Source organism: Sinocyclocheilus rhinocerous, unplaced genomic scaffold, assembly GCF_001515625.1.
Source record: "Sinocyclocheilus rhinocerous isolate Xijiao unplaced genomic scaffold, SAMN03320098_v1.1 scaffold418, whole genome shotgun sequence".
NCBI classification, from domain to species: Eukaryota; Metazoa; Chordata; class Actinopteri; order Cypriniformes; family Cyprinidae; genus Sinocyclocheilus; species Sinocyclocheilus rhinocerous.
In genome coordinates this window covers 119,003-131,544 of record NW_015651146.1, presented here as the reverse complement: position 1 = coordinate 131,544, position 12,542 = coordinate 119,003, and the positions used below count along the sequence as shown (strand labels likewise).

At 35.3% G+C, this 12,542-nt stretch overlaps 1 protein-coding gene across 1 annotated transcript in view; it reads right to left on the bottom strand.

The window, feature by feature from the left end:
- Window positions 1-9,074: 9,074 nt before the first annotated feature.
- The window catches only part of LOC107712684 (vacuolar protein sorting-associated protein 13D-like), a 51,069-nt gene continuing 47,601 nt past the window's right edge, over window positions 9,075-12,542 (bottom strand). Inside the window, exon 70 of the mRNA XM_016517998.1 lies at window positions 9,075-10,621. Within this exon, the coding sequence (XP_016373484.1) occupies window positions 10,490-10,621 (132 nt within the window). The 3' untranslated portion in view covers window positions 9,075-10,489. The remainder of the gene's footprint in view (window positions 10,622-12,542) is intronic.

Sequence of the window (12,542 nt, the reverse complement as noted above, 5' to 3'; positions counted from 1 at the left end):
CGGCAAATGTATATATATATTTTTTTCAAATATTTATATTTTTAAAGTTGCTAATATAGATTTACATAAACATAAAATTTCAGTAAGTTTTAGTTATTTTCTCATTTATATTTTGGCCATTTTTTATATTTCAGTCTAAATGTATTAAAGGCACAATATGTAATTTTCGCCGCTAGAGGGCGCGTATTCAAAATAAACAAATAGACAAAGGCGTAGTTTGATGACGCCGTGACTGAGTGTGGAATCATGGGAGTTGTCGTCTTCATCCCCACAGCCGATGCAATCCGACGGGACTCGGGCAGAAATCATGTTCATGGATGAGCTAATGATTTATTAACATAGTAGAATGAAGCAGGGTGAGGCTGAAAGCCGCCGAAGCAAAACGAGGCCACTGAACGAGCGCGACACACGGCTCGAAAGCAGCGGAGCTTTTATTATGCCACAGTCAACTGCTTTAAACCTAGCCAAAAAGCCATGTGTTGACTGTGAAACACAGTAGACTTTAATTATATGCATTTATGGTGTAATTAATACATCTGTGTCAATCCATGTTCATATTTACTGCAAACAATGCGCTGTCACTTTTCAGTGACAATTAGTGAATTTATTGTTTACTGAAACAATTCAGTGAATTTAACAATTCAGCGCTTGCAGCCGTGAAATTACGTCTCACACCAGGTTTTCAAATTACTTTATAAGTTATTTAATGAAGAAATATTCAGCATTATAATTATTTCACCCGCGCCGGACAGAGACGGTTTTGCTGCTGCATGTCGTGCCAAACCTCTCACGGCAGCGTCATCAGCTTGAGATCGGTTTTTGTAGACCCCTAGTTATGACGTCATTGGCAGGCGACACAATGACTATGGACACGGTCCCTGTCACTAGTTAAAATTGCTTATTTCTCTGGATTTAAACATTCTTCGAAACATTTGGGATAATGTAAGTACACAAGTCAGCAAAATATATAACACTGTTCTAGTGGTTTTTGGATATTTTAATAAAAAAATCTTACATATTGTGCCTTTAATACTGTCCAAAACATATATTTAAAAAATACATTTTTGCATTTACTCAATTTCTTTTAAGATTGGAAGTGTATCTTCTTTCTCCTTAAAGTATATTTTGTAATATATTTTGGTTTAAACTAAATATATTTTGAATTTGAAAAATATATTTACCTAAGCAGTACTGTTTACCACATATATTTGAAATATATTTTGGCCACATAAAATTTATATTTTTTTGCCGTATGGGACTTGTTTAAAGTTATTCCAGCATGTCAATCTTCATATTACTGTCAACTTCAAATAAATAGTATTTGAGCTTAAAAAACCCTGGTGAGTGTTATTTTGTGGGTGTTCATGTTGGTTTGAAAACAGGGAAGTGTTGGTCCCTGGCAATGTGCTTGTTCTGTCTCTGCCAAAACTCACAGGCATTTCATGGTCAGCATTCCTCCAATCGTGAGCTCCAGTGTTGCCAATTTAGCTACTTTGTAGCTAGATTTAGCGACTTCCCTGCCCCTTTTGAGATTTTTTTCAAAAGTTTGGGGACAAATATAGCAACTTCTTGGACAAACCTTATCTGAGTTCTCATCTTGCCCACTGATCTACGTTCATCTTTATATAGAACAGTGAATTTGCCATTGTGATGTCATCTAGTGACATTTAGCTACCAGTTTTAGCTACTTTCAATTGAAAGCAGTTGGCAACACTGGTGAGCTCATTGTACACTAGGCAGGGTTGTCATAACACTAACTCTGCTAAACAGGAAAGCACACTGGAGAGGGGTCAGCCACTGGAAGGCTAATAGACGAATCTAGAACTTGTCATTTTATTCAACTTTGTCAATCACACCTAGCTGAACGGCTGATGTTCACTGTCGATACAGCTGTATCGCTCCAAACAGATGGGTAGGTAATACAGTGCCTGTTGACAGTTTTCCCCTACACCTCAATTTGCCAAATTGGATGCGAGATCTAAGACTGTAACCTCATAAAATCAAATCTACAGGCAGATGTTTTTTGTTTTTTCGGCATCTCTCCCTCAAATTCTTTCCATGTGGTGCATCCCTGCTGCAGTATTAGAAGACAATAGAGTGTTATTAAAGTACACTGGGGACTGAAACTGACATACAACAGGCACGAAGCAGCTATTGCAATTATGTGATTACCAATTCACATCACATTCTTCATTCTACACTCAGCTGTTATTTTGCGGCTGAAAGGAAAAGTTACTTTCTGATAAACTATATAACATAAATAATGTACGCTATGGGGCTGGGGGAATAATCACCAAAAACACAACTGAAGAATGAGTCTTGGCATGTCTAACGGCAATGATGGACACTGTTGAGAGTGGGATCAGGACATGAAACTGTGTCAAGGAGTGCATGTGTGTTGGAGAAGTCAGCTCAAATCTCAGAGGGTGAGTTCAGTGCAAGGTTAGCCAAATAGTAGATAAATCTGAGTAGGTTGTTGGACAGACAGCTCACCCTATGATGAACCCTTTGTCCAGGAAAAATAACTGCTTAATGTGACCCAGCACAGGTGGAAAAGAAGTAGAAATGGGTAATAGGAGAATTGGTAGGGCACGTGGTAACTCATCCCTATTACGACAGATAACTTCAGTGATGTTGAACATATGCCATTAGTTTCACAGGTTTGTGTGTGAGATCATATTTGAACCAGATTTGTCAGACTGGTCTGTGTTACTGCATATGGTAGCCTACTTGTTTGTTTAAACCCATGTGATTCTTATGACAGCATCTCATTAAGGAAAGCAGGCTTACTTCTGTGCAGTGCATGAATGCTAAATATTAGCACTTGCATTGTTGTTCATTATACATATTCAGTGCTATTCGTCCAAGCAGCGCAGGGTTGTGTTGTCACTGCACATCCATCTTTAACGGAGTGAGTGTGTCACCCTGAAGGGAGAGACCCTTGATCTGACATCACACCGTCAGTCAAGAAGAAGAATGTAGACAAACGCTGCGAAATCGCATACTTCCCTTCTATATAGTAGCTATGCGAAAAACAGTATGTGAGGTGAGTAGTATGTCCGAATTCATAGTATTCGAAAAATAGTACGTGAAAAGTACCCGGGTGACCTACCTCTTCTGTCAGCATTCTGAAGTGCACATACGATGGACATTTTACTATGAGGCCACAGGAAATGATTTATGAATGTAAGCAAAGACTATAGAATACCTTAAATGCCTTAAAGGGACTTTGATGTAAGTGAAGCAACACAACTGACGCAGATAGATCATGTGACTGTAACAAAATGGCGGATGTAGTATGTCCGAATTTCATCCATACTCATATTCATACTGTATAGAATGCACTTTTTTAAACGGTCGTGAAGTAAATTTAAATGTAATATCTAATAAGTATGCGATTTCAGACGGGCCGAAAGTGTTTGGAAATGCAGCCATGTTTAACTAAAAAAATTAAAATAAAAAGAAAAATGTTACAGAAAAAAAATCATGTATAATGCCAGAGATTTTGTCTCATATTACATACATTTTTATATCTTTAATTCACTGTTTTATTGACAAAATTTCCCATTAGAAGCAATTATCCTTTCTTACATCTCGCGAGAATAAACACCGTCATCAACTAACTAGTTCGCGCCATACTTGGACTTGAATAAAGAGGGTTGAGCAAACATCAGTGAAGACTGGATGCTAAAAACGATTTCAAAGTTAAACTATCCTCCACGATTTTGATGAAGCCCACAATCATGGAGGTTCATCCATCTCAATAACAGAAGGTAAGCAGAAATAATCTTGCTTGCTTATTTATTATGAGTGAAAGATTGACATAATATGTCATGTGACCTTTGCTGTGCTTCAAAAATGAAATATTTTTATTTTCACATTTTCCTGTAAATGGCCTTCAGAATGATGTATGATTTGTTGGAATCGGATGAAAATGACTGAGCTATGCGTTTGAAGTCGATAGAGTCGGCAAAGTCAATTTTAAGAAAAATCGAGTTATAAGTTTTCTGAAGGTTCCAAAGCAAATCACCTGCAGCTTTGCATCTTTTCCTCCAGTTCTTTTCTTAATGATAATTACAATATCACAATATAGCTATTTTTTCTTTTATCTTTGTTATTATAAATAAGAACAGATGCAAAAAACAAACAGTAGAACAAATATAAGAAAAAACAAATAATGCTTTAAAGTCACCATGAAATCAAAATTGAAAATTATTATTTTTTAATGGAATACTGTAGTGTTTATTATAAATAATTTATCTGTGCACTTCATTATTTTTTAGAAGGTAAGCAGAAATAATCTTGCTTGCTTATTTATTATGAGTGAAAGATTGACATAATATGTCATGTGACCTTTGCTGTGCTTCAAAAATGAAATATTTTTATTTTTACATTTTCCTGTAAATGGCCTTCAGAATGATGTATGATTTGTTGGAATCGGATGAAAATGACTGAGCTATGCGTTTGAAGTCGATAGAGTCGGCAAAGTCAATTTTAAGAAAAATCGAGTTATAAGTTTTCTGAAGGTTCCAAAGCAAATCACCTGCAGCTTTGCATCTTTTCCTCCAGTTCTTTTCTTAATGATAATTACAATATCACAATATAGCTATTTTTTCTTTTATCTTTGTTATTATAAATAAGAACAGATGCAAAAAACAAACAGTAGAACAAATATAAGAAAAAACAAATAATGCTTTAAAGTCACCATGAAATCAAAATTGAAAATTATTATTTTTTAATGGAATACTGTAGTGTTTATTATAAATAATTTATCTGTGCACTTCATTATTTTTGAAAAATTCATGTGCCCTTGTAATCTTTAATCAAAAACGTTAACCTCTCCTCCCCCTCAAAACGACTCATCATCTCTTCCGGTCACGATCTATGGCGCAATGGCGGAGCTAGTGACGTGTGGGGTAAACACTGGGATAAACGACAGGGGGAAAAGTTGAAGCTGATGCTTCACTTTATAGAAATCAATGCATTGACCAGTGCTGACGCAAGCCATGGGGGAGTACACTACCCTTAAAATTGAAAGGATATTACCACAACATTACTCTTAGGACATCGCAAACTATTTTTTTATGAATATGACTTAACGGAGGATGCGCTCAGTCATTCAGGCAGTCTCTCTCTCTCTCTCTCTCTCTCTCTCTCTCTCTCTCTCGCGCGGGCTGTTAGGTATGTTTTGTGCCGTTGATTGTTGTCGTCGTTGTCTTCCTCAATAAATAAAAAATAAAACGTACTTACAGTCTGTGATTCAGAACAGCCGGCATTGTAGTCTACTCTTCCAGGATCAGGAAACAGTCCTCCATAAAATGTGCTGCACACATCTGAATATTTGGGTTGAAGTGTTCTGGAACAGTGTTGTAAATACAACTTAACCACTGATTTCTAGTCGTGTCCTCTTTTGGAAGGCCAAACAAAGTAGTTTCGCTTTCACAACGAAACAGCGTCACACGCGGCGGCGGCCTAGAGTGAGCAGAGGCCAGCGACTAGAGTGAGGAACGGCCGGCGAGCTGAGTGAGAGGAGGCCGGTGAGCTTGAGAACGGCGCAGACGGCGGGCTTGCGGCAACCACATGTGACGACTCCGGGCTTTGTAACACTTCAAAGAGAAAGGAAAAATTGAAATCGCATCATATGACCCCTTTAACATTAATGAGACAGACGACCTATATATTCAGACCTACTGTAATGGACGGATCTAATATAATGTTACACATCAGATGTTTTTCCCCAACAGTTCCCCAAACGTTCACTTAAGACATAACAGATTATGTTTGTGTGAATACTTAAATAGCTACTGTAATTCTGTGTATCAGGGACGTGCACAGACATTTTGAGGGGCAGGGGAAAAGGGCACTTCTCATATTTATTTACATTTGAATCAGTCAATTAGAATAATAAGTCATTTGGGCTGTTACCAAGCAAATGAAATCAGTATTGACAAAATTAATCTTTGCAATGCAGAGAAAACACAGAAGCTGCATTAGAAGGGGCATTTAGATGCATTTACACACTGTATAATGCAGGACATGAGTGTATTTAATCTGCAGTTACAAATGCATTAATACAGTTTTGATATTTTAAACATAAAATGTTGAATACTGATATTTGAAATTATATATATAAAAAAATACTTTAACTGTGAAACTAAAACTGCCAGTAGGTGGCAGCAAGGCACTGTTAATAAGTGAGTCATTGCGACTGAACCGAATCATTTAAACGGTTGATTCATTCAGAAACAAATCAGCGTCATGTTACTCAGAGACTCAAATTGGAATTATATTTGTTGGCGAAATAGAGCAAAAGCAGTGAATATTGTGTCTAAAACGTAAGTGTCTTAATATTAAATTCTTGTTTATTGAACTGCTGTATAAAATCAATATCACATTTGTAATCATGCTGCTTTTTGGTGGAAACGGCGTCAGTCTTCGCGTGATACTGATTAACTATATGTAATGATATACAATTCTGCCCCGATATCTTGAATTTTGTGATCATTCAAAATGCATTTTAATAAACTGAATCATGCAGTGAAAGAACGCGCACTGGTCTAACCTGCTAAACTTTAGCTAACTTACATGGCATCTCTCGAGTCATGGATGTTATGTTAGCAAGACAAATTCCTAATTAATATCATTACCATATAAAAGAGCACACGCCAATATCTCGAATTTCTATGCTTGAGAATGACGAGCACAAAGAAAAAAGAAAAACAAAACTTTACTGAGTCTGAAAACTACTTCTAGAAACAACAGAAATAATAACAATAGTAGTAATTATAAAACAATTAGGTTTCCAAAGGAAAGAATAAACTACGAATTCAAGTAAAAATTTCAGTCATCTTATAAAAAGTGAGCCATCCTACTTTTAAAATCACTTGCTATGACAACTAATAAAAAGTTTAGTATCAGGAAATTCTTGCAAAACTTAAAAAAAAAAAAAATTGAAAGAAACATTGGACGTTTTATATCATAATAAAATCAATTATTACACGATTATGGTCTCTGGTCTTAAAAAACTGCATGTGATTTGGCATTTCTTTATATTTACACAGCTTACTAATGCTGCTCAAATGTGCCAATAATGCACTGACACAAAAATATATAGTGTAGCTCTTGTAAAATAAAATAATAAAAAAACAACAACATGGAATAAACTGTACAGAACGCGAGTAAAAAACTCTCAACATTAGGCTACTAAAAAGGTCAGTTTAATCTCACAAAAACTCCCGACTGAAATCTGACTACACTGCACAATTAGGGATGGGCGATACCACTCATTTTGTTTTCGATACGATACCGATATTTTTCAAGGCAGTATCGTCGATATCGATACCGACTCGATACTTCTGAACTAAACTTTTAAATTATGAAATTTATGAAATTATTAAATTACTAAGAGTAAAATGGGTAATGATAACCACTTAACTTTGTTTAAAACACATTTTAACATTCAATACGCCTTAATTGTAACTTAAGTATATTTTTGTTTACACATGGTTCAAATATGTTGTGTTTACACATGATTAAAATCTAAAAATACTACAGTTGAACTATGGTCACTTTAGTAAAACCATGGTTCATTTTCATAAGGGACTGCCAGTGACAGGCTGTTGCATGCATAAAATGCAACCTTTTTATTCTGACAGTGTATGATTTCTATTAACATTACAGAACAGAACATGATCAATATTATCTTTCAACGTTCAATTTAAATAACTGTAATTGCACAAACTATGTAAGCTACAATTTCAGTTTGTTTATTGTGAAATAACTCGGTCCGTATGTCCTCTGATAAGCATTGTTCAGGGCTGCCGTTCCCAAAAGCTTTAATTCTTTCTTATGGTACTTTTGGGAAATGCAGCCCTGTTTGAATGCACTGTCAGAAGTGCGTGAACGCTCTCTGTGATGGATTGGTTCTGTCTTGCAACATTTGCGTGTTTTTTTTTTTTTTCGTTTGCGTGTGTTCAGGACACACTATCCTACACAATTACTCGCTAACAAAGATTATTCGTCCAATTCAATGCATATTGTACGCATTATTGGATTGGTTCTGTCTTGCAACATTTGCGTGTTTTTTTTTTTTTTCGTTTGCGTGTGTTCAGGACACACTATCCTACACAATTACTCGCTAACAAAGATTATTCGTCCAATTCAATGCATATTGTAAGCATTATTATTTTTTTGTTAAATAAACAAAATCACTGGTAAATAAAACACACCTTAGTATCGGTATTTTTTGTTTAAGTATCGATACTTTCGATACTCGCGTCAGTATCGATACGCCCATCCCTACATTAATCTCTTACACTGCATCTTTGTTGTTTATGATGAATTCGGTGCTTTTATTATTATTGCAGCTTAGATGTTCAAACAGTTGCAGTAGCCTACTCCGACTTTGCCACAAGGAAAAGTGCGTACGCCTGCTCAGACCCTGACGTGACGGTAAGTAGCTACTTTTCCACGTCAAAAACCGTTTTTATAAATATGAACGCTGCCGTGCATTTATAAAATGTGCCGTTCATTTATAAAATGTGCGTACGCACATTTTATAAATGAGGCCCCTGGAGAGAGAGGGCGGGCTTCACTTCTGCCGCTGCGGCTCTCCGTCTGTGACTGTGATGTGCCGATCAGAATCTCGACATTTCCAGACCCGACCTGATGTGTGCACGTGCCTGCTGTGTATATTTATCGGGATCGGGCGCTTCTTCGGATGACAGTCACCGCGAGAAGCGAGCGGAGAAAATGTACAAATAACAATTCTAGATGTTTAATTGCCATTTGAAGCACTGGGATCGTTAGATGAGGGTTTAATGAACTCATTTGTGAAAATGTCAAATTCGACATTTTTCACTTTTTGGCGTAGCTCAAAATTACCCCGTGCGCATTCAGACTCATTTTTCCAGCACGGGTCACACATTTTCTGAAACACAAAGAAGAAACATTGGATAAAGCACATGTACAAAAATAACTATAAAGAGCAGCCTATATATCATATCCCCCCCACCACCCCAAAAATATAACAAATAAATCATTTTTGGGGAAAAAAAAAATACAATTACAAATACTGTTAAACCATAACTTTTATTTTGCTTTATACATTTGCATATTAAAACAAATTTACACACTATATTTACTTTGCAGTTTTGTGCAGTTATAGAGGAAACCAGCTTTGTAGGGTTGTATTCAACATATCAATATTTAAATATAACAGACAACTTAGAAAACACATTAGGTGCATTGTTCATATTATCCTAAATTATACTGACCAGTGTTTTCAGAGGCACTGTCACAGAAGTTAAAAATCTACATTTTTTTTGATAGACCAGTATATGTATAAGCGAGGAAGGTAACTCTTTAAAAGAGAAAACATGTCTGATCTTTGGTAGCAACTTGTAACAACTTAAAATGAATAGATTCATTCAGTGAAACTTAATGAATTACTTGATAATGTTCAATTTAAAACAGTAAAATAAGTGTTTGAGATGGAGAAAAATGAAATACAATAAAGTATTGTCTCTTTGTGATGTGAAAATAACGGATGACAAAATTTCATATTGATTACATGACAGAAAGAGCACACAAAAGGCAGAGAATCATAATTTTATGTGTGATACAGTATACCATTATTTTATGATGAAATATGTTAAATGTGTTTCATATCTTACACTTGAACTTGTAAAAGATCTTCGGGGAAACTAGAAAAATGAAGAAACATGAAATTGTTCATTCTTATTTTTCATTACCTTCCTTAAATTGGATATAGAAGACAAGAAAATAAGAGACTGGGGGAAGAAAAACATCAGACAGATGCTTTTGCGGGTGGACTGTGTGTGGAGAGGTGAAAAATGCAATGACCGTATTTACAACACTCATTCTCTGTATTGTGTGTTTGTGTTCATGTTGGCTCACCGGGGAATGGTGAGAGCAGCTTAAGTTTCCTAACATTCGTATCAGTGCAATTCAATCAACCTCCAATCACTCACATATTCAGAGCAAAATTAACTTTCTTTTAAAGGCAGTTTTGTACAACAATCCAAGATTAATTTCATAGCATATTCTTATTTTCAACATTATATATACATGGCAGATAGTCCTACTGGTGTGTGCCTATATATGTACATAGAGAATCTATACACAAACATATACAGTGTCAGAATAGCCGTGTACATCTAGCAGCAAACACCAGTTATTTTACCAGTCGTAAAATAAACAAAATTAATTATACTTCTAAGGTTTGCAAAGAACTTAAAATGCTTGCATATATTGAAGTTAAATCTGTGCTTGCCGGATCTTACAGCAGCCCCTCTAGACTAGTTTGCATCACTGAACAAACCACATGCTGTGAGCATGTCCCAAACACTGGCTTAAATGGGTGATCACGCTCTGCTGATTTATTACCGTCCTTCCAAAGAAACAGAAAAAAAGAAGTAGCTGTTGAAAAATGAGCGAGAAACACCTTCTACCCTGCGGGTCAGTGTAGTTAAGAGTCTAATAATAAGATATCCTCATTCTCACTGGGAGGCAGCATGAGCTGCTGTTCATAGTAAAGGCTCTTGGCGTAATTGATTTCTTGTGAAATCTTGATGGCAAGGCTCTCACTTTTCACGTGGACCTATGGAGAAACAACAAATGACATTTGAAGTTGGACATTTGGATAGGGATGCACCGATACCATTTTTTCAGAACTGATCCGATCCAATACCAAAAAGTCTGAGTATCGGCCGATACCGATCCGATAGCAGTGCTGTTTTTTTCTTAAATCAAGTAGAATTTCTTATACCTCTGTGTGTTGGCCTGATCATCACTCTTTTGTGTGTTAAACAATCTACTAAATACAGACAACCTCATTATTAAGAAAAATAACAAATGAAAAAAATATATCATCAATCTATGACAAAAATACTAGGTTATATTATAAACTAGGTTAGTGGATAATTTAGCAGCAAAAGTTAAAAACTCTAGAAAAATCATGAGTGCACAATAATTTGATAAAATCTAAACATTTAGTGAAAAAGCTTTATTTAGTGGGGAACAAATAAAAGTGAATAAGTGTAGGACTAAATCTGGTAAAATGTTAAACATTGGTCTTTGTATTGTTGTAAAATAAATTCATAAAAGTAAATATATACTATAAATTAAAAGACATTTCTTTTACATTTATACCACAGTAATGAGGCAGCAACATATGATAGATACGACAGAACAAGAAAGGCTATTAATAATCTTTCATTGTGCAAAAGTATTATATAAAAAGGCTCCAATACAGAGCGGCACAAAGCGCTTATCAGTGTTGCCAGTTTTAAATTTCAGTTACTGTGTGCACGTGAAGAACAATTCATAGTGTTCTCTACTCCAGTCAGTGTTGTGATCTAACAGACACCCGGTAGAAAGTAACATGATTTAGAAACAGCACTAAATTTCAGCTAGATAAAGTCCTTTTATCAGGGATTAAAGTTCCGTCGCTACGATGGATTTCCGTCAGTTCATTAAGACAGTCACTTGCTTCATTCCTGATTGATTCAGCCGTTCGAACGAATCAATTGAATGAATGATTCAGTGATAAAATCAGTGACTTGTCGTCACCTGCTGGTGGATTTAGTTTCATTTTTAGCGTATAATTTCAGTTATTTAAATCATATTTCTGTATTCAAAATGTTATATTTAAAACATTAATCTCCACATGAATTTATGAATTTAATAGCACTCGTGCCACCTCTGAGCCTCATTAAACGTCTGAAAATGTACCTACAAGCCACTTTTGTGTTCTTCTGTGCCACCTCTGTAGTACAAATTAATTTATTAATACTAATTTCATATGATTGGTAACTTATTTGTCTTATTCTACTTATTATATTGCAGGGATTAAAGCAAAAAAAATATTTTGACTGAATTTTTCTTCGACCAAAGCCAACTCCTCAGCCATACCTGTCACACACCCAGTTTAAGAGCAGTTTTTTCTTCTTCTTGTAATTAGGAGTGCTTGTCCTTCTAATTAAAAAATTTAGAAGCACCATCTGATCAATAATCAAAAATTCTGATAAAAAATTAGCCTTCCTAATAAGAGGTGACATTTGACTCCTTAAAGTGATTTACAGGAGTATTTTCTTTTTACCTTTGTAATGACATCATTTTCATCTGTCAAATCCCAAAATTTATGTTTATAATCTTTTTAAAATTTCTATTTAAAACAATATGTAGAATAAGACAAATAAGTTACCAATCATATTAAATTATTATTAATAAATTAATTTGTACTACAGAGGCTTGTAGGTACATTTTCAGACGTTTAATGAGGCTCAGAGGTAGCATGAGTGCAATTAAATTCATAAATTCATGTGGCGATTAATGTTTTAAATATACAATTTTGAATACAGAAATATAATTTAAATAACTGAAATCATACGCTAAAAATGAAACTAAATCTGCCAGCAGGTGGCGGCAAGTCACTGATTTTATCACTGAATCATTCATTCAATTGATTTGTTCGAACTGCGGAATCATTCAGGAATGAAGCAAGTGACTGTCTTTATGAA